This window comes from Canis lupus, chromosome 13 (genome assembly GCF_011100685.1).
Source record: "Canis lupus familiaris isolate Mischka breed German Shepherd chromosome 13, alternate assembly UU_Cfam_GSD_1.0, whole genome shotgun sequence".
NCBI lineage: Eukaryota > Metazoa > Chordata > Mammalia > Carnivora > Canidae > Canis > Canis lupus.
In genome coordinates this window covers 47,424,051-47,450,637 of record NC_049234.1, presented here as the reverse complement: position 1 = coordinate 47,450,637, position 26,587 = coordinate 47,424,051, and the positions used below count along the sequence as shown (strand labels likewise).

General features: G+C 46.3%; 1 protein-coding gene across 4 annotated transcripts in view; it reads right to left on the bottom strand.

The window, feature by feature from the left end:
* The window catches only part of PDGFRA (platelet derived growth factor receptor alpha), a 46,055-nt gene that overhangs the window by 13,610 nt on the left and 5,858 nt on the right, over positions 1-26,587 (bottom strand). For all 4 annotated transcript variants that reach the window (XM_038556088.1, XM_038556090.1, XM_038556087.1 and 1 more), the window contains exons 2-17: positions 22,536-22,596; positions 20,592-20,909; positions 17,142-17,402; positions 15,817-15,947; positions 14,021-14,192; positions 13,739-13,928; positions 10,361-10,476; positions 9,281-9,407; positions 8,061-8,254; positions 7,273-7,367; positions 6,924-7,056; positions 4,663-4,767; positions 4,047-4,157; positions 3,630-3,783; positions 2,577-2,743; positions 196-311 (exon numbers count right to left, since the gene is read on the bottom strand). In XM_038556088.1, coding sequence (XP_038412016.1) covers positions 196-311; positions 2,577-2,743; positions 3,630-3,783; positions 4,047-4,157; positions 4,663-4,767; positions 6,924-7,056; positions 7,273-7,367; positions 8,061-8,254; positions 9,281-9,407; positions 10,361-10,476; positions 13,739-13,928; positions 14,021-14,192; positions 15,817-15,947; positions 17,142-17,402; positions 20,592-20,909; positions 22,536-22,584 — 2,439 coding nt within the window. In that variant the 5' untranslated portion in view covers positions 22,585-22,596. The remainder of the gene's footprint in view (positions 1-195; positions 312-2,576; positions 2,744-3,629; positions 3,784-4,046; positions 4,158-4,662; positions 4,768-6,923; positions 7,057-7,272; positions 7,368-8,060; positions 8,255-9,280; positions 9,408-10,360; positions 10,477-13,738; positions 13,929-14,020; positions 14,193-15,816; positions 15,948-17,141; positions 17,403-20,591; positions 20,910-22,535; positions 22,597-26,587) is intronic.

The following is a 26,587-nucleotide window of genomic DNA, read 5'->3' as shown; positions in this document are numbered from 1 at the left end:
CTAAAAAAAAAAAAAAAAAGAAAAGAAAACAGCTCTAGAGCAGACACTTGATGACCTCAGCCTCCCCACTACGCTCTGGGGAAAAGGAAGAGAGAAGCAACCATGGCTACTGGCCTCTTGGAGACTTTGCACGCCCCCCTCACTCGGGCCTGGGGCTCGCGTCTACAGAGAACTCTGTTCCGTGAACACACTTACATTTTTCGAAGCCAAAAACTCCATTCCTCGCGCAACTTGATAGGTGAAGCTCAACAAATCCAACAAAGTAAGGCCTTCTGAGTTATCATCCGAAAGGAGGTTTTTGACTTCGGAGTCTGCAGAAAAGGAATTAAGCGTGTTGGCCCTGGAGGATGGTGTGAAACATGCCCCACCGGGCCACTTGTCAGGTTGCACAGGCTCGTCCAAAGAACTGGTCTAAGATGATGGTGATTCCAGACCTCACGGGTGGGTGCGTCAGCCATGCAGACGTGCTACCATTAAAAAGAAATCTATCCGCGGAAATACGTATCTGGCTTATACACATATACATCCACAAGCACCAGTCTAGTGGGTTCTCACACATGTTTTGTTGTTTGCCTCCCAAATTTCTTTTTTCAGCCCTAGTTAGCAAGTTACCTTGGCCACCTCCCTAACACACACACATACACACAATCTTCCATGATGAATATACATGAGGTTCCCTTTGAAAAAGTAGCTTCTAGGAATTCCTTTTCTTTTTTTTTCTTTTTTCTTTTTATAGCCACCTTCATGGTGTTTGGCTCATTTCCTGAATAAAATCAAGCCCCAGTCAGACTAGAGGTAGCCATCTTAAAGGTCAGTGCCAATGACTTTGCATTTAGTTCCTTTTGTAACTTGTCCACTTTCCCTAGTTAGTCCCGCCTGGAAAGGTCCCAGGGTTTTCGAGGAAGGAGGTAATCTAGGCCAGCACTTCTCATTTCTTTTTAAAAATTTTCAGGCAAGTGAAGAGTAGCTGCAGCCATTCACATTTTTCCAGCCAGCTAGGAGAAGGCCAGAAAGCAGTGGTCTGCCTGCCAACAGGGCCCAGGCTGAGCATGAATCAGGTTCCCCTGACATCTGGAGCCAGGTCCAGCCTGGGAAGCGATGTAAACTATTTTTAACAATGCGGGAGGGGAGAGGAAGCACTGGTTCCGACAGCTCTCATTGGCTACTCTTTTAAAAGGGCTTGGAAGTTTACCCATTTGGCAATGAGAAGTGAATGGAACTTGGAAGTGCAGCAATGGAAAATATTCTTGTGTCCCGAGCTTTGCAAAACAAGCACATTCTTTTTTAACAGATTGTACCTTTCACTTAAGAACCTCGCAAGCATTCTGAGCATATCAGTGATTTCTAAAATAATTTCCATGGCAGCCCAACACTTTTTTTGCATTGACTAATGGGAGGGCTCAGGCCCAATAACACAAAACCACAAGACGCGTCAACATCAGACCCAGGCCCAATAACACAAAACCACAAGACGCGTCAGACCCCTTCCTCAATCCGAGTCTGGGATCAGATGAGAACCTGGAAGGGCCACCCCCGCCCCCTCAGAAGAGGGGTGGTCCATCTGCTATGGGCATCAGCGAGGCTCCCTGGAGTTTATAAATCAATGCAACCCTGCCACATGTTCATCTGTTTTGAAAAACCAGACAGACCTTCCTCCAAACATTCAATAGAAACACCCAACACTCTTGTCAGAAAAATAGAACCTCAAATTGTCTACTTCCCAGTTTCTATCACGAAGTAGATATTAACAAAGCTAAAAGCAAGGGCTACTGAACTCATAGATACCAAAGACTTATATAATTAAAATCTTAAGAATAGTATCAGAAACCAATATAAGGCAGCCATCTTTTTATTTTGCCAATAAGGGCACTGAGCGGGGAAAAAAAAAATCAATGATCACCACACTTCCATTGGAAAAAAAAAAAAAAAAAGGCATGTTAACACCGAAAAAGGAAGATAATTATATCAGGGTAAATAATCCTTTAAAAGGATTACATTTAAAATATGAAAATACATTGCATTATTAGGTCTTTATTCTTTTTCCTCTTTTTAATTCACAGGCCACAAACTTCTGAAAACATGTCACAGACCCAGTTGTGCAGACATGCATTCAGGGACCATGGCCTGGCAGTCCTGCTCAGCATGCCCGCTCACCTTCCTCTGAGTGTATTTTTTTTTAAAGGAGGCTCCATGCCCAGAATGGAGCCCAACACGGGGCTTAAACTCAGGACCCTGAGATCGAGACCTGGGCTGAGATCAAGAGTCAGATGTTTAACTGATGGAGCTACCCAGGCGCCCCTTCCTCTGAGTATTTTAGATATAGGTTCCCACCACTGTCTGAAAGTAGAGCATTCCTATAAAACCCTTTGTAAGCCAAAATGATGTAAAGCAAGGAAAGCAATTACTATTGGGGGAAAAAAAAATCCTTTTTGGACTTCTTTCATGAGTGAAAACCAGTACTTATGTAGGTGTTTCCTAAAAGCAGAGTGGCATAAACCAAACTTCCAGGTAGCAGGGGAAATCTGTATCCTATTAAACCCCTGGAAGATGCAAAGAGTGGACACTGACGTTTTTACCTAACATAGATTTCTTCTTGTACGAGGCTGGACGATCATACAGCGATCTCTGGATGTCCGAGTACTTAGAAACCTCTTTCCTTTCCAGCATGGGGACATACTGTGTGGTGTCAGCTTGCTTCATGTCCATGTAGTCACCGTTGTTTTCAAAAGACAAAATAACGTAACTGTAAAAAAACAGAAGAAACCTGATTCAGGGCGCCCCTCCGGAGTGGCCATTTCACATTCAGTAGACGACGACCGGGTGCCCACAGTGTCCAAGGCGGTGCCGTAGGTATGGTGGCAGCAGAGGGTGAGCAAAGGCACAACCAAGGGGTGCCCTTCGCGTGGGGTAGTAGAGCTGAGATGAGCATTAACCAATAATCGCAGAAATACATGGCTCATCTCAACTCAGGTGGGCCTTCCTTATTCTTCTCTGCTTTTCAATTCACAGGCCACAAACCTGGGCCACAGGACCACACGGCTTGGGCAGACGTTTCCTGCTACTCAGTAAACTTAGGGCCAGTTTGGTGGTGTCCATCGAGTAATTCAATATAAAGTGGACTTGTACTTTCTGATCCTACAGAACTTTATATCCACACAGACCTTCACAGCCACATATAGGTTCCTGCAGTTGGGACTACCACCGCTGGCCTGATTTATAGGCCCAGGCTCAGCAAAGACCAGAATCTCAAACTCGGAGATCCTCAGTTTCTCACAAGATAGCAGCACTGGGGCATCCCTGGCCAGAGCCGTATTTTGCAGGTCTTAAGTGGACCACATTTTAACAGCAAAATGGCTCCCAGGATGATTCCAACTCTTGCTTCTACTCCAACCTTTCAGCAAGCGCCGCACACCCCCCCCCCCAACCCCGCCATGATATCTGGTCCAAAACACCTGCAGACAGGTATGAATTGGTGGTGTCAGGGGATGACGGGCAGGGTGGCTAGATGCTAAATCTTGCTGCCTACTGGCCCTGGATCTGCAGACATGGGTTCCACCAAGACATGGGTGCTCTCCACTGGTGAGGCTTGTAAGCCAATGATTCGCAGCAACGTGTCCCCTTGCACCCACCTCCGTGTGCTGTCATCAGCAGGGTTCAATCCAAAAATGTCCAACTCTTTCTTTGGCTTCTCCGGGTGGCGGCTCAGGAAGCTATCTCTATTCTTATGCAAATAGTTGACCAAATCCCCATAGAAGCAGTACTCGGTGATGATGTAAATGGGGCCTGTGGGAACCAAAACCAGTGAAGAAATGGGTATGAGAATCAAGAACAGAAAAGCCATGAAATGCTATGTTTGCACCGGCAGGAGATGTTGCTCAAAAACAAGGAGCTTCCATCAATTCAGCAGCATCCAGGCAACTCCGTTCAAGGGACTTCTATTTGCTGGCATGTTTGGAGGTTGAGAGTAAGAATTTTAAAGAGCCTGGACAGTCCTCACAACGATAGGTCTTCTATAAAAATCCTCACTCCCAGGGCAGGAAGCCTACCTGACTTGGTACAGGCTCCCAGCAAGTTCACAATGTTTAAATGCGGCCCCAGGTGAGTCATTATCTTCAGTTCCGACATGAGAGCTTGTTTTTCACTGGATCTGGCTGTGGCTGTTGAAGAAATAAATCACGCATCAGTTCAAGTGATTTCTTTCCCAGGAAAAGCCAATAACATGGCTCACCCTCTGATTGGGTATCATTTTATTTACCAAGAGTCCAAAAGCGAAACACATAGTCACTTGGTCTAGGCTCTAATAACGAATGCCTAGTCTTCAGGGTAAAAAGAAGTCACCAAAAAATGACAACTTTTCATGTTCCAACATACAGGCCGCAAAAAAGAATCGAAATAATCCAACTGAGAGAAGAGTCTAAATCCACCTAAAACCTAGAATCGAAAGAACCAAGATGTGGTCCTCAACTTGGCATTTACTGGCCGTGTGATTTTGAGCAATTCACTCTACTAACCTCTGTTTTCTTTTTTTATTTGTTTGTTTGTTTTTGTTTTTTAATAATAAATTTATTTTTTATTGGTGTTCAATTTGCCAACATACAGAATAACACCCAGTGCTCATAACCTCTGTTTTCAAAAAAATCCCGGGGGGGTTGGGGCACTTACGTTTCAGCATCTTCACTGCGACTTTCATGACCGGCTGGGAGCGGCTTAATCCATAGGCAGTTCCTTCAACCACTTTCCCAAACGCACCAGATCCCAGGATCCGACCTGTGAGCAATCAGAGCCATTAACACAGGCAGACAGTGGTGTCCCCTTGGTTTTATTGACCACAGCCAGCACTGGCGGGGACACAGCGGGGCTGTTCTCCCAGAATGGAGTAAGCCTAATAACTCCTCCAACTCATCACGTCAAGAACCAGAACTGAGCCCACAGGGAAGGAAATTAGGACAATTGCTTTTGTCAAATATCATTTGCAAGTGGGAAGGAAAACCCTGGCAGGGGTAAGGAGGGTGCATCCCTCCCTGGTGTGAGCTGTCTCCCAGCTCAAGCGCCAGCAGGCTCCCAGGCACTTGCTTCCTGTGGTTCTCACCCCAAACCCCCTGGTTCTCTACCCTTCAGTTCTCCACATGCAAGCAGAGGCATCTTTTGCATCCATAAGTCCTTATCTACTGGAAATGCTTTGGTATTCGAGACATCCCGGATTCCAAGGAGTGATGAAGGGAGCCCCGGGCCGGTGTCCTTGCTGCGCGCTTGTCGGAAGGACCAGCAACACCAAAGGCTAACTGCGCCCTGGGGAGCACACGCTTTGCTCTCAGCTGGAAGCCACAGAAGGAAGTGGAAGCTGTTGACCCCACTTTAGACAGCTCACAATGTCAAAGGGATGCTTCCCAGCATATCAGTCTCACCAGGCCGAGGCAAGCCGGGGAACGACTCAGCTCCTAAGGGGCTAGCGGCCAGCACTGCCTCTGAGTGCATGTGTGCACTGTGGGAAGCTCTACCTGCGAAGGTGCTGCTGCCCTAGCAGCTCAGCACACGGGAGCCCAGAGACACACAAATGCTGCTTAGCCCATTAGGGATTCGCACCCCCCACATCTTCCCACTTTAAGTTCCTCATCCCTTTTTGTAAAATCAGGGGTGGGGGTAAGGGTGGGACTGGTGAGGAGGGTGAGAGATACAAGTAGTTGAAATTGGAAGTAGCTAGGACATCTTGCCAGTTTATGTAACTATTTAAGACCTAACCTTGGAATGAGACAAGTGGATAATTAAACTGGCATCCTGCAAAGGACACACTGTTGGCATATGCCCAGTGACACAACCCCTAGCTCTTTCGTTTGTCTTTTTTAAAAAAATTTTTTTAATTTAAATTCAATTTAGTTAACATATAGCGTATTATTAGCTTCAGAGGTAGAGTTCAGGGATTCATCATTTGCATACGATACCCCGCATTCATTACATCACACACCCTGCTTAATGCCCATCACCCAGTTACCCTGTGCCCCAGCCACCTCTACTCCAGCGACCCTCAGTTTGTTTCCTAGAGTTAAAAGTCTCTGACGGTTTGCCTCCCTCTCTATGTTCGCCTTATTTTATTTTTCCTTCCCTTCCCCTACATTCATCTGTTTTGGGTCTTTGTCCTGTTTTCATTCATTCAGAATGTGATTTTTAAAAAAATTCCTTGGACTCATGTACTGAGTCTCCACCCAAGATTGAAATATTTTAAAAGTTTGTGATAAATTGGCCGGATATTATTTTTACATGTTTTGCTTTGAAAAGTACCTGTATTTTTATATTCTAAATATACGTATTTTAAGAAGCATCTAATACATCCTCAGAATGCACTGGATTAAAATACCATTTGTGGCTGTCGTCATTCGGTTCCTTTTGAGTCACAGAAATTCATCTCATCAATTTGTGTCACTCCCAAAGCAAAGCCATTTCAATGAGTATCTTTGGCAGGACCTCCTCACATTCTCTTCTCTTACAAAATTTTCCTTAACCTTAAAGGAAAGGTTATGGAACGAGATTTTTTTTTTTTAAGATTTTATTTATTTATTTATTTATTTATTTATTTATTTAAGAGAGAGCACAAGGGGGAGAGGGGCAGAGGGACAAGTAGGCTGAGGGCGGAGCCTGACACGTGGCTCGATTCCAGGACCCCAAGATCATGACCGGAGTCGAAATCAGATGTTTAACCGACTAAGCTGCCCAAGCACCCCTGTAACGAGATTTTTTAAAAAAACCATTGCAGTGATGCAATTAACTTCCATTTCAAGACAGAAAAATATTTCTGAAAGCCAATTTCTATTGCCTAGCTCTTAACCAAACACAATCTCAGATCCCTTATTCCTGCACAAGGTTATAAAAAGTTAAGTTATGTACAAATCAAAGGGGAGTCTTGGGAGATCACCCCAGTAGGCGCTTACCAAGCACAAGTCCATCTCTTGGAAACTCCCATCTTGAGTCATAAGGCAGCTGCATCGGGTCCACGTAAATATATTCATGTCCATCAGGGCTGATGGATTCAATGACCCTCCAACGAATTTCATACCTCGGTTTCTATAAATGACCAGGACAGGTAACTGGTGAATTATCAAAGCCCAGACGCACCAAAGCTTGACCCCAGCAAAGTGACCAGACACAGTCGCATCGACACATTCATTCAGCACAGAATTACTGAGCGCCTTCTCTCTGCCCAAGCACTGAACTGGGTTGCTTGCTCTTCTTCTTCTTATTGGCCTCGAAGATTTTTAGTTCTTTGAGGAAAAGACCTACCTGTTTCCAAATGACAACCAGGACGATAAGTGAGATGATCACAATCACCAATAGCACCAGGACTGCAGCTGCCACCGTGAGCTCAGAACGCAGCGCTGAAGGAGAAAGAGGCCTGATGAGGAATTTGCTCAGACATGCAGGAGGCCCAGAAGGCCACGTAGTTGTGTCTGGGCCGGAAATCTCTCACTGCTGGTGGAAAAGCAGCAAGGCTGCCTGGCTTGTTTTAAGGATGGGCAATTCCACCTCTCAATCATCTACATACGCAAAACTACTCCAGCTCTTCCCTTAGAAGAGAAAGGGACAAAACTCAATCAGGGGAATGCAATACTGGCCCTAACGGTGCTGCAACATTAACCTTCTAGACAGAACGTGGACTGGAATGTAAAGATTGATAAAGGAGGTTGAGAGCCACAGGGGTTCAGTTTATTTTGAAAGGTTGCATTTTGTTTATATTACTTTGGGCTTCATTAATTTTTTTTTAAAAAAGCCAGCCTGTCTCGACAGTTGTAAAGAGCAACAAGGCCGAAGATCCTCCTTCCCCATCATCCATCCCCACTCTCACACTAAAGAGACTGAGTAGCTATCCTGTTAGACAAGCAAACTGCCTAGGATGCCTGTGCAAGGTGCAGCTCGGGGTCAGAATCTGAAAGAAAGGGCTCCCACGTGGATGCCCCGAGAAGGCCCTTCAAGAGCATTCAGAGCCAAGTTTCTGCCTCTGGGACCCCATCCGGGACTCAAGGTTCTGCCTGTGAGAGGAAGGGCTTGGCCGATGGCTAGGAGCAACTCACTGGGAGCCACCAGCTTCAGCTCTCGGCTCTCGGCCCCAAGGAGATTCTTGGCCAGACATCGAACGGCGATGGTCTCCTCCACTCTGGTGAAGGTCACCCGGCCCTCCACAGTACTCCTGTCTCGGGGGTGGACCTCCGTGATAATGTTTGAGATATTGTTGGCCAAAATCGCCCAGGAGGTTTCATTATTACATCTGGAGAGAAAGAGGACAGAAATATAGAGCCAGTTATCGGGATAACGGAGGTGAGCGAAGCAGTGAGAATCATCTATGGTGGCAAGCAGTTCTGGCCTTGCCTACATCTTGGGGGTGCTACAGGTTGACTTTCTGTGCATATTAACATTGAAACCTGCTTGTACACACTCCATAGGGCATAACTGTATGTAGATAATTGAAAGTTAACTGTTTATGAAGCAGGCAAGGTAGAAAGAAGTTCAATCAAATATAACTGCCAATGCCAAGCCTTGAACAGATCCGCTTCAAGAATGTTTATCCCAAGTTCCCACCCTTGGAAAAGCCTGGCTCCCTCCTTTTCTCCCCACCTGCACTGTCTGTCGAGAGCCCTTAAGGTGTCACTAGGGTTGGAGTGATCTCCTGGCTGAGTTACGAGACCTAGACTCCAGCTCCTGTCAAGATCCAGGTCTGGTCCTTCAGCCCCAAGAAGGGGAAGGTCTGGGACTCTCAGCCTCTAGGAGAAACAACTGAGGCTTCTGAACACAGGGGTGGAAGCATGAGCGTGTCACTCAAGTGCCCACCAGAGAAGGTTGACAAATGGGGGGTAAAGGAGGACTGGTGAGTTAACTCCCTCCAAACAGCAGGTAGGCAAGTGAGACAAAGGGTCACGTGGGCAATATTGTCATTTATGTTCACATGCCAGTCTCACTACCAAATAAAGCTCACTGTGTAAGAAATATAAGGTCAAGTGGGCCAGGGTAGTGAAAATCCTCTTATAGCTGCAGTCCTTTGAATCTGGCAAGAGCCATGGACCTTCTCTTTGCAACTCTTCATGACCACACAAGTGCTCATGCACACATACCATGCACGCATGCACAGCAGGCCCGTGTTTAGAACCCTCACCCGTAGTTTATGAGACTTTGGCCCCATGAGAATCACAAATACAAAAGAAGGGCCAGCAAAAGAAAGAAAATGCACTTGAAGTTCTTTGTACCAAGGAAGAAACATTCTGACCACGAATGAAAAAGAAAACTCTCGTTTCCGTACTTCTTAATATCCTTGCAAATCATCCATTCAATATCAGGAAGAGGTGTCCCTTCAGCGATGCATCTCACGGTCTGTCCCCCAGTAGAGCCGTGGTGGTCATCGACCAAGTCCAGAATAGACGAGGGAACTGTCAGAGGTGAAAGAAATCAGAACTGAAGGGTCTGTGTCCCAGAACTCCTGTGAACTACAAGCTCAGAACATGTCCATGTAGCATTCGGACCTTCCGAGCAAGTAATCTCCCCAGGAGGGGTCGAGAGCAATTATGTGCATAATAATAATGCTCCAGTTTGGGCAGACCCACTTGGTTAAGAGCATTTTCACAGTTTCAGTGTTTAGGGATTTGTATCCTGTGGTGTTCTAAATCTGGAGCGAGAAAAGCAAAAAGCCCCTGTGGTTATTTGGCTTGAAAGGCAAGGAGGCTCTTAAAATTGTATTGCAGCTTGGGGTTCAACTAATGGATTCAGCTAGAGTATAATCTAAAGCAGCATTTACCAAAGTGCATCTGCGGAATGCGACTAGGTTTTAAAGATTTTTTTTTTAAATCCATGATCAAATAAGTTAGAAATATGCTAATACTTGTATCACACAGATTTACTGTGAGGGTCAAATGGGTCCACCTAACACAGTCCCGGGCGCATGGTGGGTACCCAGGGAACAGGTGCTGGACCTGAATGCAGACAGACTGGGGCACTCGCTCCTGGTAAGGGTAAGGGCCGCTGTCCAAAGCCTATGAGGGAAGCTAAGGAAAAAAGGCCAAAACTTTCTGGAACAACCTAAGGTCATCTGGACCAAAAAACCATCACTTTACTCTTCCAAGAACTGGAGGTGCCAGACTGAGAAGCAGGTGGTGTTGTAACCTAGGAATTCCCCAGAATGCTTCAGAGCAACCTGGAACTTCCCAGAATGATGTGAATTTATTAACAAATTTCTCCCTGATGCGTGACATCGACACCCACTGCTTCTCCCCATAAAGTGTTGCTTTTCTCTCCAAGCCCTGGGAGAAAAGTGCCAGGCTCTCCTTGGGGGACACTCCTTCACTTCATCACCGAGCTGACATTACCTTTATACTCCCTTACACACCTTGAGTTAAGAGTTCGAAAGTATAGCTCTTGACGTCATCCTCATTTTGAACGACGATAGTGTAATGGCCACTGTCCTCCTCCTTAGCACGGATCAGCTTTAATTTGCTTCGATACCTGAAAAGAACAGGCCTTTGTTTCAGCAAGTCGTAGCCCAAGGGATGCCAATCGTTCAAGCTGTTACCGTGTTCACTTTAAATTTTGTTTTTTTTTTAATTGTTTTTGTAAAAAGTAGAAACACCTTTTCTTGTCCATACCATCACTTTTTGAGATTTTCAATGCACTTTCTACAAGTTGAAGGTCTGACTTGTAAACATTTAATTCTTTCTTTTTTAAGATTTGATTTATTCATGAGAGACACAGGCAGAGGGAGAAGCAGGCTCCTCACAGGGAGCCCGACGTGGGACTCCATCCCAGGACCCAGGATCACGCCCTGAGCCGAAAGCAGAGGCTCAACCGCTGAGCCCCGCAGGTGTCCCTAAATACTTAATTCTTAAACAGAAGACCAGACATCTCGAGACGAGACAGCTTATGTGGCCAGAACAGCAATGGGTCCTAGTAAGGACTGACTTCTGAATGAAAGCAGACACATCTCACCAACCTTCCTTTAAAAAAAAAAATCTTGGTTTTTCCCTTTCTAAAAATACTTGTTTCCCCTAAATATGCACCATTTAGGTGGTTCAGCCAAAGGATGGGACACCATTGTTAGAAAGAATGAAGACACAGTCTACAAACTGACACGGAGAGGTCGCCAGGATGTTAACAATCCTACTTGTTGGTATTTGCTTAAAGAAATTCTGGAAGGTTTCAGAAGAATCTAATGAAACTAATAAAAGTATTTCCTTCCACCTGAGGAGGCAGGGAGATTGGGGTAAACGGTGGCAGGAATCAAGCAAGGCTTCTTACAACACACCCTCTTGATGCTTAAATATTTATAAAGCATAAGATTCCATCACCTATTAAAAAAAATAAATCGGGGCACCTGGGTGGCTCGGTCGGTTAAGCATCTGCCCTCAGCTCAGATCATGATCTCAGGGTCCTGGGATCAAGTCCTGCATGGGCTCCCTACTCAGGGGGAAGTCTGCTTCTCCCTCTCCCTCTCCTCCCTGCTCATGATCTCTCTCTTGCTCTTTTTCTCTCTCTCAGTCTCAAATAAATAAGATCTTTTTTAAAAAAATAATAAAATAAATTAGAAAAATCTATTTCTTCATACTTTATTAAATCTCCCCAAAATATTTCTTCCATGGATTATACATGGCATTTGGCTCTGGGTGTTTGTGTGGGTCCACCAATAAGGTATTTGCCCATTTGATTGCCCTTCTTTATTAAAAAAAAAAATCACCATAGCGCCGAAAAGCAATGGGATGGAAGGGAAGAGCTTGGGCGTGACTGCATTTCTCCACGCCTCAGCTTTCTTATATCTCGCGTGGGATAACCAAATGCAATAGCACAGTGTCCTTTTCAGAAATTAACTAAATGAAATTATAAGTGTGAAAGCATTTTGGGTTTTTTGTTTGGTTTTTTTATATTCATTTATTTATTTTTTACTTACAAATTTATTTTTTTTATTGGTGTTCAATTTGCCAACATATAGAATAACACCCAGTGCTCATCCCATCAAGTGCCCCCCTCATTGCCCGTCACCCAGTCACCCCCACCCCCCGCCCACCTCCCCTTCCACCACCCCTGGTTCGTTTCCCAGAGTTAGGAGTCTCTCATGTTCTGTCTCCCTTTCTGATATTTCCCACTCATTTTTTCTCCTTTCCCCTTTATTCCCTTTCACTACTTTTTATATTCCCCAAATGAATGAGACCATTTGTTTGTCCTTCTCCGATTGACTTTTGTGAAAGCATTTTGAAGGCTCAAAAGTACCCTGGAAATGTAGAGTCTTCTAGCCCAACATGCCAGGTATCGGCCCGTGTAATGAGAGGGCAGGGGGCTGCTTTCTCCTCTGCTGCACCACACTGGACGTGCTTCAGGCCCGGGCTTTCTTAGCCAGTCCCCACAGGCACCCTCAGCTACTGGTCACCAAACGACCCTCTGCCATTCATTGTCTACACTTGCTCAGCCAAGAAAACTGGCAGATCCACTAGTTCTAAGCTTCAAGAAGCCACATCCACTTGTCTGTCATATTCATCCTTATGGCCCTGTCCCACAATGGGAACTAGAAGAATCTGTGCTAGAGGAACTCCTGAATCACCTGCCCAGGCAGCTCTCCAGAACCTCTCAGCTGGCGAGCTTCATCTTGTCATTACTGTTGATTATGGCTTGCGTACAGGGCTCACACAAGCATCCGAAGTGTTAGCTGGGCCAGGATTACCCCATTCCTCTCTGGCCTCACAGCCTGACTGTAAGTTTGGCACTGCCCACCTCTTTGCACACCTTCATCTCGTGTCTTCAGAAAAGCCTTCCAGATTCAGAACCTGACGCCTTTTATACCGCTCTTCTACAGAGACTATAAAATTCCATTTTCTCAGATACTACTTCTCAACTACACACGGGACTTAGTTCAGAAAGAAGCAAGCAAATCCCAAGGTTAAGTGAGCTGATGAGATAGGCTCTGTCCCTCTTTCCTGAAAGCAAGAAGGAGAGGACTGACACATGTCTCTCTGGGACGGTTTCTGATGAGGGCGCAGGCCCGGAGAACTTAGCCGCTCAAGATGCACTCTCTGCTCTGGGATTCTAATCAGAGCTTAAAACTGCAAGAGACCTCAAAATATTATCTGGTCCAATTCCTTACCTTCAAAGGACATATGGTATTATTAACCCCACATTACAGATGAGGAAACTGAGGCCGAGGTGACTTACATCAACCCTAGTTAAGAGATGAGAGCTGCAGATGGTCTCATGAGAGGAAAGGGAACCAAACTATTCATTGTGCATTTTCTCCAAACCACATCCATCTAACCAGATGCTACTCTTCTTTCCTGTGGACGCCTCACGGGGGCAAATGTGTTGTGAATTAAACCAATGAGGTTGTGTTTCACGTAGGCTTATGCGATAATTGCCTTGGAACTGGGGTCACCATACATGTGTACTTGCCATACAGATAGTGGATGTCATGGACTCTATTTAGTCCAAGTGGGTCCAATTTTACTTTCTTTCCTCCACCCCTTCCTGGATGCAGGAAACTGTCTCTCACTGGGAACAGAGCTCTTTAGTTCTTTCTTCTTATTCTATCATGAAATAGTTATCAACATGGTATTACATGGCAACGTTACCATTAAAGGTGCCTGATTTCAAGTATCCCCTGTGTCAGATTGCTCATTTTCTAGATTGATTCTTGGCCTGTGCTGTAAGACATGCATAAACCTCAGTCCACCTAGAGAGACACAGTAAAAAGGAAAGGCACACTTGAGAAGGGTGTCTTTTGTTTTACCTTATTTCCTGAGTCCTTTCTATGTCAGTGGTGATCTCTGTGAGATTTTCAATCAGAGTCAGGTTGTCCTTCAGCCAGGATATCCTGGGAGGTGGGTAGGCCTGCACGTCCACCACGAAATGCTTGACTTCGTGTAGGTCAACAGCTTCCAACTGGCTGAAGTTGGGTTTGATTTCAATGAACCCTTTCTCTGTACGGGGAAGAGTTTCCATTAAGTAATGATGGCCACACAGTGGATCCCGAGCAGCAGGGACGACTGACATTTTAGAAAGCAGAATGTACCATGGACAGAAATGGTGACTTTCTTCATCTCTTTGACTTCCTTGGTGGCCTGGCGGGCAGCACATTCATAATCTCCACTATCTTTCACCGTGGCCTCGGGGACCCTCAGAGTGTACACCAATTTGATGGACGGGACCTTTATTTCCTCCAACATGGTGATGCCTTTGCCTTTCTACAGCAGAAGGGGAGGAAAACCAACTTGAAAAAGCTAGCTCCTAAAAGCAAAAGCTCACATAAACTGTGGACCGTGGGTGGGGAGTAGGTGCCAATATAGGTTCCTAGATTGCAATGTCCCCACCCCCACCCCAGGGGCTGTTGATAATGCATGCACAGGATAGAGGCTAATGGGAAATCTCTGTACTGGCCACTCAATTTCTCTACGAACCTAGAAGTGCTCTTAAAAAAAAAAAAAATCTGGGGGAAGCCTGGGTGGTTCTGTGGTTTAGCGCCACCTTCAGCCCAGGGAGTGATCCTAGAGACCCAGGATCAAGTCCCACATCAGGCTCCCTGCGTGGAGCCTGCTTCTCCCTCTGCCTGTGTCTCTGCCTCTCTCTGTGTGTCTCTCATGAATAAATAAATAAAATCTTTAAAATAAATTTTTAAAAAATCTAATTTAAAAAAAAAGTTTAAGCTAACTCCTTAGAAAATCATGTTTTAAAAGGATATTTGATGACATAATAAGGTGCTTGTGCTATACTGCCAAAGGAAAAAGGATGTGACAAAGTACTATTTAAAAGTATGATACCTATTAGCGGTCACATTTATTTTGTATACAAAGTGTTGAAAGAATTTATCTTCCTGAAATATTAACGGTGATGTCCTAGGAAGTGACTTTTCCTCTGTTTCTTTACATTTGATAACATTAGGACAATAAACCTGCATTATTTTTGTCATCTGATGGAAACTTTGTTTTATAAAACAATACTTTGATTATATATTTTGGGGGCCAAATAGCATATACTGTGGTTTGGGGGGAAAATGTCTATCTCCAATAAATGAGAAGAAATGTTTATGTTTTAAGGCTTAAGGGCAATCAAATATGAACAGTAAGACCAAACTGCCTCATATTTCAGGGAAGATGTACACACGTCGGACTATGAATGTCTCTTCAATGCATGAGGTCTATAAGGTCATGTGTGAAGATGCCCAACCTCCAATCAATGCCCCTGAGAGAAACGAAGAGGGGCACCAAGAGCACAGGGGAGAAAAATGGATAAAAGGAAAGAAGCTATCAGATGCCAACAAAGAGCAGGGAGCAGAAATTTGCAAAATAGGAATGAAAGGAAAAAATTAGAAATATATATATATATATTTTTTTAAAGACCATATGTACAAAACCTTTCTATTTCTTTCCGACTTCTGAAAAAGAAGGCTCAGTGTTCAAGCTTTAGACATTCTTTTTTTAAAAAAATTTTTTTTGAAGATTTTATTTATTCATAAGAGACACAGAGAGAGAGGCAGAGACACAGGCAGAGGGAGAAGCAGGCTCCATGCAGGGATCCCAATGCAGGACTCGATCCCGGGGCTCCAGGATCACACCCTGGGCTGAAGGTGGCGCTAAACCGCTGAGCCACCTGGGCTGCCCAAGCTTTAGACATTCTGAAGGTCCTGGTCCAGCTAGCCTCTCAACCTCTCCCATTGCCCAAAGAGCCATAAAGTCATCTAGGCAAATGGGCTCACTGCAGAGACGGGGAGCTGAGCTCTGGAGCAACTTGGTGTCACGCCCTGTCAGTGACAGATCTTTTGAGCCCTGCTGTGCTCCGCTCCATGCCACCAGGAGCCTTGAAGGTACCTACCACCTCTCCAGGGTAGGTCCATTGAAGGTCCACCACCTCGTTGTTAAAGACGGCGCAGGTGACCACAATCGTCTCCCCTGACTTATACACAGTTTTAAGAGCTTCCATTTCTAGATCAAGTTCTGACGTTGCTATTTGAAAGAAGAAAAACACAAAGGCCTCAATATCTATAGTATAGTTAGAACCTTATAGGGTTTGGGTTTGCTTTCTTTTTTAAAACGCTAAAAAATATATATTTTTTAAGTTTTTTGTTTGTTTTGTTTTGATGAGGGGGCAGATGGAGAGAGAGAAAAATCTTAAGCCCCGATACAGGGCTCAATCTCACAACCCTGAGATCACGGCCTGAGCCAAGAGCGAGATGTTTCACCAACTGAGCCACCACGCTGCCCCACAGAAAAATAATCTTCAAACCACTGTGATCAAGACAAAATTTGTAAAGTCTCAGAAACTGTGATTTTGTGTTGGCATACATAATTTAGCACATAGTTCTAAAATAGCACACACACACACAAATATCTACACACAAAACGGCAACAATGGTGAAACTAACTTCCAGTTCAACAGAACACCACATTCCTGAGCATGTGGGTTAATGATGGCTCGCCTCCTGTAATCACCTTTATGGATGGATTTATTCATTTAATTAACCAAACTTTACTGAGCAGCACTGCTCTGGGCACTCTGCTGCTACCCTCCTATTTCTCTCCTTCTCTCTCCCACCTCTTACCCAGCTATTCTCAGCGCTTTTCTAGAACCGAGCACAGTGCTGGCACAAAAGAAGCCCTTACCAAGTGTTCAGTGGCATTCTGAGGCTGCCTACCTGCCCGTGAGTGTTTAGTAAGTCTGCTGACCCAAACATGTATTATACTTTCCCATTCCCGTTAGCCACTCACATCAAAGGAAGGACTATAACAAGCTGTTCTCAAAATCAAAATCACTTTTCTTAAGTTACTAAAGTTAATTGAGGCATCCAACCCCCACAGGTGTGTGTTTGTCTTCAGGGCCTCTGTAGTCAGGAATGTGGGTACAACAGTAAGAGGCTTATATGCAAGAAACGAATTCCTTACAGTATTTCGAAGTCCACTGATGAAATATGAAATCTTACAGGGGTAAAGAAGCATTTGCCTTTAGTAATGCTAAGCTTAGTGTTTTTAAAGCCACAGAGGGCAGCCTAACATTGTATGGTAAAGGTGAGGTCCTAAATCCCCAAATATTCAGAGTCTCCCTATCACCAGGGGCGAGGATTTAAAAAAAAAAATTCTATGTACATCTAATTCTTTTGCCTTTAAATCTTACTTAAAGAAGGAGAGAGAAGGCAAAAGTACCTTTTAAAGCATAAACATTAAATGGGATGGTCTGGAACTTCTTGCCCCTGACAGTGGCTTCGCAGATATACGGCCCAACGCTGAAGGTCCCATTAAAGCCCTGTCTGCTGTCATAGGACGCATGTACCACCCCATCATTGCTGAGTAAGGTGACCGGAGTCTCAGGATCAGTTGTACGACAAGGTATGATGGCAGAGTCATCATCCTCCACGATGACTAAATAATCTGTCATTCCTAGAGGTACGAAGGCGACATCCGGGTCTGTGGTTTAGAAAAGAAAAACACATTATGCATTGATTTCACCTTTACACATATATTCAGAAAGAGCATCGCACGGGCATTAATCATATTAGGCATGAATGATACCCTCACATATACCCAGAATTGTCACCATGCTGACATTAATCTTTGTAAGCACTAGAAGGCTATTTTAAGGTATGAACAACACCAAAATGCCTGTACCCTAGTAAAAAAAAAAAAAAAAAAAAAAAAAAAGACGAGTGATGAATATAAGTATCAGCCAGAGACTGATATCAAAATTTAAGCACTACTAAAAAACATGATCAATAATCAAATCTTTTCAAAACATAACATTTTCATAATTTCAAAAATTCCTATTGCCTAGAGTCCATATTACTGAAAAGTAGTACAGAAACCTATTAAAAAATAATCTGTCAAGTAATAAATAGAATTACAAAGTTCCATAGCCTGAGAATTTTGTTTCCAAAAGAAAGCCAGCTATGGAAGCTACCACAGTAAGGAGTATTGACAGTCTCAAGCAGGGGGTCCCTGGGTGGCTCAGCGGTTTAGCGCCTGCCTTCGGCCCAGGGCATGATCCTGGAGTCCCGGGATCGAGTCCCAGGTCAGGCTCCCTGCATGGAGCCTGCTTCTCCCTCTGCCTGTGTGTCTGCCTCTCTCTCCCTCTCTCTCCCCCTCTCTCTGTGTATCTCATGAATAAATAAATGAAATCTTTCAAAAAAAAAAGAGAGAGGAGAGAGTCTGAAGCAGTTCCCAAAGGGCCCCTTACTCTCCATGGCTACAAATAAAAAGATCTCTGACAGCAGTGCAGAGCCTACTCCGATGATGCTTGTGCTGGGAAAAGAGGAAGAACAAGAATTTTTGACAGTCTCAAGACAATCAAAACACCAGACCTCATATACCTTTAACAAGCCCATATTCCTACCGTTCTCTTCAAAGCGGGAGGCATTTATGTATGAACAAAGCTGGAGTGACACCCTAAATGCCTCCCCTTTTTTAAAAAAAAAAAAATCTTGTATTGTTAGGAAAGAGGGTTCAGATAGATAAGAATGTCATGAGAGAATGAAGAGGGTCTAGATCCCCGGGGCACCCACAGTTACAGAGGACAAGAAGAGTGGCTGATTTACAAATATTTACAAGGAAAAGGCAGAAAGATAGGAAGACATGCTTCAGAGACCCCCTTACCTCGCCGCTGCCAAAACAGGATGGCAAGCGTTATCAGGAGGTCTGTGCTTGTTTGTGTTAAGCCAAGTACTCTAGCTATAGCCCTTTTCCATTTATGCACGAAGATTGCCATTACTTGAATTTGTGTTCAGAGTTCCAAATCCTTGGACTCTGTTGGTAAAGATTTGGGCAAACAAAGCTACGAATTCACTTCAGGCTAAAATATAGTTTGATATCTGTCACACATCGGCCAGGGCTTCCTTTAACATGCAAGTCGTCCCTACCATTAAGCACTATCTCTGCAATGTTTAAATAACTTCATGGCCCTTCGTTAAACAAGGGTCCTCGGTAGAAACCAATGTACACAGATATAGATAAATACAGATATACATGGATACACACAGAGATGATATGGATTTATTTATTTTTTAAGTGTTTTTTTTAAGATTTTATTTATTTATTCATAAAGGCACAGAGAGAGGCAGAGACACAGGCAGAGGGAGAAGCAGGCTCCATGCAGGGAGCCTGACGTGGGACTCGATCCCGGGTCTCCAGGATCACGCCCCGGGCCACAGGCGGCGCTAAACCACTGTGCCACTGGGGCTGCCCAGAGATGATATGGATTTAGATACAAAGAGAGACAGGGACGCCTGGGTGGCTCAGCGGTTGAGCACCTGCCTTCGGCCCAGGGCGTGATCCTGGAGCACTGGGATTGAGTCCCACATCAGGCTCCCTGCATGGAGCCTGCTTCTCCCTCTGCCTGTGTCTCTGCCTCTCTCTCTCTCTCTCTGTGTCTCTCATGAATAAATAAATAAAATCTAAAAAAAAAAATAGAGACAGATATAGACAAAGATACAGATTCAGATATAGATATAGGTACAGATGTAGACTTAGATCATTGCAAGGAGTGCGCAGGGAATGCTCGGTGGGTGCTACACCAAATGAACCCCAAGCTGGTGGCTAAGCCTAGCTGACTAGCTGAGCTGCCGGGAGAAAGCACCACACCGTCCTCTCCTCTAGGGGCAGGTTCTGAAATCCATCATCCCCCAAGGCCACACCCTCCAGAGGTGCCACCAGCCAAGGACTGTGTGACACTGGGGCTCCTTAGGCAGCAGGACTCCCAGACCTCCTTGACACAGAGCTCTAGGACTCATCTACTCCACCTTCTATCCCTCCCTCCTCCATTCAAGGTCACACTGACAATCCAGGCAGCCAGTGCTCCCAGGTTCCGCTGGATCCCTGCCCACGTCCTCTCACAGGTTTGCCCCCGCAATCAAACCCTGGTGTGCTTCATCCTATCTTACTCCTATCTTGGCATCTGCTTCCCACACAGTACGGAACTTGCCCCCAAATTTTAATTAAAAAGAAAAAAAGCCCCCTAATTAATCAAGAATACATATTTCATGCCATCTGAAGAAGAGTATGGTTATTTGGGAACCTATTAAGATAAACTATAAGCAGCTCCCAGATAGGACCTACCTAATTAATTTTTCGGGTCCCCAACACTTAGCATAGTGCCTGACACAAATAAGCAAACAGCAAATACTCGTCAAACTTGGCTGAACTGAACAGAAATTAGTACATTCCAGAGCTTCTGCACAATGCCAATAAAACGTGCCATGATAAAAATGATTTCTAAGGGGCACCCGGGAGGCTCAGTGGTTGAGCATCTGCCTTCGGCCCAGGGGTCCCAGGATCGAGTCCCACATTGGGTTCCCTGCGTGGAGCCTGCTTCTCCCTCTGCCTGTGTCCCTGCCTCTGTGTGTGTGTGTGTGTGTGTGTGTGTGTGTATCTCATGAGTAAATAAATAAAATCTTTAAAAAAAAATAACACAGCTCCAAAACGTTACCAATACATAGGTCTTGCTAATGGGATCCCAGGCGACCTCGATTTACTGTTGGGCCCTCTCTTATATTTCTCACATTTTCTCCAATACACGCGTCTTACTTTTACATTCCTCCAAACGGTAACAGAGTCGACGGGAGAGGGGGTACAATCAGCTTGGGCCAGGGGACCCCCCCAGCTCACCTGGCACATAGATGTAGATGTGCCTGCCTTCGATCTCGTTTTCGTCTGTCTGAGTGTGGTTGTAATAGCAAGTGTACAGCCCCGTGTGCGCCGCCGACGCGTTGACCACTTCCAACACGGTCACAAAAAGGCCACTGTTGTTCTCCTCATTTCTGATCTCCACATTGGGGTTCTCTTCTTCAGACGTGGGGTAATGCCAACTCACTTCACTCTCCCCAAAGCATCTCAGAGAAAAGGATGAATTCAGCTGCACGACCTTTTCATTTTCATTTGGAAGGATCGAGGGTAATGAAAGCTGGCAGAGGATTAGGCTGGGCCCTGGAAAAAGAAACACGCTCTGAATAGGGTGCAGCCAGAAAGGACAGTCTCACCCAGCGAGCCGAGAGAGGCAGCAGCAGCAGCTTACGTGAACAATGACCGTTTTTGCGCAAAAATCCGTTGGCCTGGATGCCCGTGAAAGGCCCCCCATTGTAACAGGGGCTGCATCTGCTGAGAGCAGCAAATGTTCCAAAGGCCTCAAAAACCCCCCCACCCCCCAAGCCCCGAGAGTCACCCCTCCCAACACTCAGATGGAGAGAAGATGCCTGATTCCATCCAATTTCATGTTTCAGACTCTCATGTGTGACCATCAGATATCCCAAGAGGGCACAGACGCGAGCGCATGTGGGTTCTTTATTGCCCACATTCTCTGCCGATGCCTCCCGCAGTAAGAGATGGGATGAGAACGGGGGCGGGGAGACTGAATGAAGCACAGAGCAGACTGGTGCCCAAGAATCGCATCTTTTCCATTTCTTGCAACACCGCGGCATGCCTTCTCTCTCCTGGCTTCCCAGAAACCAAAGCAGGATGATAATGGATTTTAATTTCATTTAATTTCTTTATTTATTTTTAAGTAGGCTCCCTACCCAGCGTGGGGCTTGAACTCATGACCCTGAGATTAAGAGTCGTGTGCTCTACCGCCTGGGCTGGCCGAGTGTCCCTGGATTTTAATTTTAAAAGTAAGAATGCCTTAAAGCCCCAGAGTGAAGCCTCCAGGATCATCTTAGAAACTAAAATTTCAGTCCAGCTTTCCCTGCCTGTAAAAGCGACAAAAGAGATATATTATAACTTAATTTTTAATCCAGGGTCTCTAATCTCCTTTGGAGCCCAACGTGGGAATCCCAGCCCACTTTACCATGCACCCGCTACGACTCCTGCAGCTGAAGGCCAAAGTCCTAAGTGTGTCTGGTCACTAAGCTCCTGCAGGCAGGACAGACTTGGTGGACTTTGGAACTACCAAACCACTGCCCTTGCTGACATGCCCATAAAAGTAAGCCCTAACAGACCTAAGTCAGCTCCTCAAACCAGAAAACCACGGGGTTCTTGGGGAGCATCTGAGACATATAAACATCTGGATGAAAACTCAAAAATACCAATAAATATTTCCACAAATGGTCCAAGTAGTATCCTCCTGGTAGAAAAACACTAGTAAGATTACCCAAGAGTCAAATCAACTAGATTCCAAGGGAAAAGGTGGCTGTAGGGTTTTCCAGCAATTTAAGCATCTTCCACTTAAGACAGCTATGATTCCCGGGACATGAATTTTTTCCACCGTTTATTTCCTTCGAACACTCTCGAATGTCTCTGGAAATCCATGTCCCGGGAAAAAGAAAAGAGCGATGGGTAAACTTTGGCTATTATTCCTACCACATTTCAGTGCCAGGATTACACATACACTAAAAATGCCGCTGGTGAGCATTCTTCTTCGAGTCGGAATTAGTGCCAAAGGGCAAAGGGAACGGAAGGTCTGTGGTCATTCTAGATAACTTCTCAGTTTTCCGACTTCCTCTCACTCCTTTAGACTGTGTTTGCAGAGTACAGGGAACACACACCGGAGCACAGAACTGTTCTAGAAGGCAAGGCTTCCCCCAGAAGAGTGAACTCAGAGGGTATTGGGATCCATACCTGCGAGGAGACAGCCTAAGATCAGGAGTGCCAGAAGGGAAGTCCCCATAGTTCCGGAAAACTGGAAAAATCAAAAGTCAAACAGAAGCGATGTTAGCCAATAAAGCAACAGGTGAGCCTCATTCTTCTCGTGCTTCGCGATACGGAAAATGTTAACAGCATCATTTCAGTCAAAAACACCTCGGTTGAAGATTTAGGGTTCAAGCAATAAGATACCTCAAAAAAAGAATCCCGGAGCCCAATGGGACCCCAAGATCCTGACCAGAGCCATGTGAGGCTGAAACCCTCTTGGATTGCATGCAGCTTTCCAATTCCAAAAAGTCTGGCTTTCATGGTCTCAGGAGGCATCCAAGAGTACAAGAGAACCGTTACCTTTTAAACCATTTGAAATTAAGAACGTGAAAAACAAGCATGCGTCTTTACTTATTCAACTGGAGCTGTTTTCACCCCAAAACAGGTTGTCATTTGCTTTGTGTTTCACCACACAGAGAGCACACCAAGTTCACATCCTCCACGACCTTTGGCGAAGACGCTTGGGCTACAACAAATAGCTTCATTTTTTTTTTTTTTCACCATCTCTTGATTTTATTTAGTGACCTTAAGCCATTCTGATCTGGAGTTTCTGAAAGTCCCACCAAGCACTGTCACCTAGGGGCAAGTCACTCTTGCAAATGTACGGCAGGCTGGGCCTGGGCCCGCTGCACCCACGGCTGCGCTGGGCAGGGCCCGGGGAGCCCAGGGCACGGCCGTGGACAGAGCAGCAGAGAACAAAGCAGGGGGAGGACACGGGGAGGAAAGTGGGCCTGCAGGTCCGTGGTCCCAGGGACGCCCTAGGCCACCCGGGGGGGGCTAGTAGAGACCTGGAGAAACCGAGTCTTCCACTCCACTCTCTTGCCACAAAATCTGAAGATGGGCAGAGAGTTGGGGAGAGAGACCAAAACCCAAACCGAGTGTCCTGAGACACAAACAGGGTGCATACAGGCGGACCCAAGGAGCCTCCAGGGCAAAGCCACGAAACAGTCTGTTCTGGTCAATCCTCTGAAAAGGCCCCTTCAGTCAACGTGATCTCACTGAAGTCAATGAAAGACCCGCGCACCGGCTTGCAGGTGTGGACGCTGCTAAGCACCCCAGTTTTATTGGCTTGCAGGGGTGCAAGCTTTAGGATACCCCATAAAAAAATCACCTAAGCCTCGGCCCCGGGATGCCCTGGGTCCCCGACTTACTCAAAACCTTCACGCATGCAAGCGAAGAAATCCGTGGATTTCACTGGTTTCACCACTAGCTTTGGAAACTAAGATGTGCGTTCGTGAGTCCTGAGTACATTGGCCTAAAACACACCAAGAAAACGCAACAAAAAAGTGTGTGTGTGCCCGTGTTCCGCCCCTGGTGGTGCATTTTTGCTTTAAGGTGGCAAGTTGGCCCATATGCACGAATCGGATTCCTGCTTCCTTGAATTCTAGTAGGAAAAAGGGAGGAGGAAGAAAGAGCGGAAGGCACAATGCGGGGCCCCAGGGAGGCGCGCGGGTTGGGCAAGGGGGAGATCATGGTAATTCTGTTTTCTCCAAGGCAGGGATGAGAAACCAGTGTGAACTAACAGGCCAAAGTTTTCCCCATGGATCCCGCGTCTGTTCCCCAACACCCCGAGACATAGCTGATCTGGGGCAGTGCCAGCGAGGCTCAGAGACGTTTAGCAAGTCACCCAAGTCACACAGCAGGCGAGGAAGCCAGAATTCTGACACGAAGTCTGTGTGATGCAAAAGCCATGCTCCCTCCAGCTCACCATATGGTCCCCCTCAAGGGGAGGTCAGGGCCTCAGCCTTGCGTGCCCCCTCCCTCCCCCGCCCTGCACTATTTCCTAATGCAAATGGGGCCCCCGCTGCCCTTCTCTGCTCACCACCGGGAGAGAGGAGTACAATGGCAGTGCTGTGAACCCAAATGCAATTTGCACAATGCTGGCTCGCCAGGGCTTCTGAGGCTCCTGGCATGTGCCCCCGGGGCGGGGAGAGAGTGTGGGGTGAGGGGGGGTGTTGCAGGGTTTCCTCACTGCTGTGGCGACGGGCACAGCGGGCCCCAGGCCTGATTTACCACAATTAGCAGTAACGGCCTGTGTGTTTGTACATATAAATATCAGCCTCCCACTGATAATCCACTTAGCCAACTTCAAAGGAGCCCTCCAGAGCCAGCTTGATGTCTTGGGTTTTTATCACATTTATATCCTGTATTTCTTCAGCGGGGCTTGCCAACGATGCATCTTTAAAGCATTCCCGAGCTTTAAGAGAAGGGCTCGGCTGCTTTTACAGGGCAGGCTCTGAGGAGCGCTCTGCCCTGGGCCAGCCCCGCCAGATTTCCTTCTGTGCGCGCAGATACGGGGGACCTGCTGCCAGGGAGGATTATTTACTGACACACAAAGTGGGCAACGAAAACAGGGCCTCAGAGCCAGCGATAATGATGCGGAGACTGCGAATCAGCATGTGTTTGCCTGAGATGTCCAGCTCCCTTCTCTGATAAGGGGAGTTCCCTGGCTGGAAACCGAGGTGCGCTGGCGAGGTCTCCTGTCCCCACTCGGACATGTACTCGGGACAATGTACTCGGGAATCATCACACAACAGGGGAGGAGGGAAGCCCCCTCGGCCCGTTGGCCACGTCATGGGGATCTCGAGGAGCCCCGGCTTCTCTGGGGGGCTTCTCTGCTCGGGGGTCATAACCGCTCATCCTTACTCGGTAGCCCCCATCCCAAAAGTCAGATGTGCAAACCTGTAACAGAGGTTACAGGTTCAGGGCCACCCTGCATGCCATGAGCCCGCATGAACGAATCACTCTGCAAGGAGAGCAACGGACATCATCCAAATCGGTTTTCTTTTTTTTTTTTTTAAATCATGATCGTGTCCTCTCGTGCCAGCGACAAGCTGGTTTTCAGCCTCAGTCCCCAAGACCACAACGCAAAAAGCAAAAAACGCGGCAACAGAGTTAGAGAAACAATCAGGGGGCAGCCCCGGTGGCTCAGCGGTTTAGCGCCGCCTTCGGCCCAGGGTGTGATCCTGGGGACCCGGGATCGAGTCCCAGGTTGGTTTCCCTGCGTGGAGCCTGCTTCTCTCCCTCTGCCTGTGTCTCTGCCTCTCTCTCTCTTTCTCTCTGTGTCTATCATGAATAAATAAATAAAATCTTTAAAAAAAAAACAATCAGGAAAAAGATATCTGCCACATTCACTCCCAGGCAAGTGACCTGGGCATTTTCTTGGCTTTTTCATCCCTTCTCTCCAAAGTATGATGGAAATCGCTTTGGAAGAGGCTCATGCCCTATGGGACGCTTAGTCCATCTCTCTGAACCTCCAGTTCTTCTAGAAAGGAGGACTAATAACGCCTGACTCCCTGGCTCGCCTCACCGCATTGTTATAAAGACTGCGTTACAGTTGAGTCCAAAGTGTTTTGGAAACCGCAGCCACTGGTTTTCAGATGGACTCTCTCCCTGCAGACTCTAAGATGTTTTACGAAGGTTTTATTTACTTGAGAGAGAAAGAGAAGGGGGGGGAGAGCAGAGGGAGAAGGAGAGAGAATCCCAAGCAGACCCTGTGCTCAGCAGGGAGCCCGCTGCAGGGCTCGATCTCCCAACCCCGAGATCATGATCTGAGCCGAAATCAAGAGTCCGACGGTCAACCCACTGAGCCACCCAGGCGCCCCCTGAGACGTTTCGGATGACGGGGATGTCAGAGTAACTTCTTCAACTACTTCTTATCGAGAAAGTCAAGGCCCAGCCGGGGAGGCCTTCCGACCTGCCCCTCGTCACCTGCATGTTGGAGAGGGAGATCTCGACTCAGGTTCAACGAAGGCCTGACGAATGACCAAGGCCCTGTTGACGTGAACCAATGTTTACGGTCACGCACAACAGAAAAAGAAGTCTGTTTGCAGCCAGTGTTCGTAATGGGTTGCCACCCCCGGCCCCGCACCCAGAAGTGAAGAGCCATGAAGGGCAACTTCATACCCAAAGTCAACATGGCAAGGAAGCTAGAGAGGAAACGGAGCTTGGGCACTTTTTGCAGAAGTGGGAGCACGCTG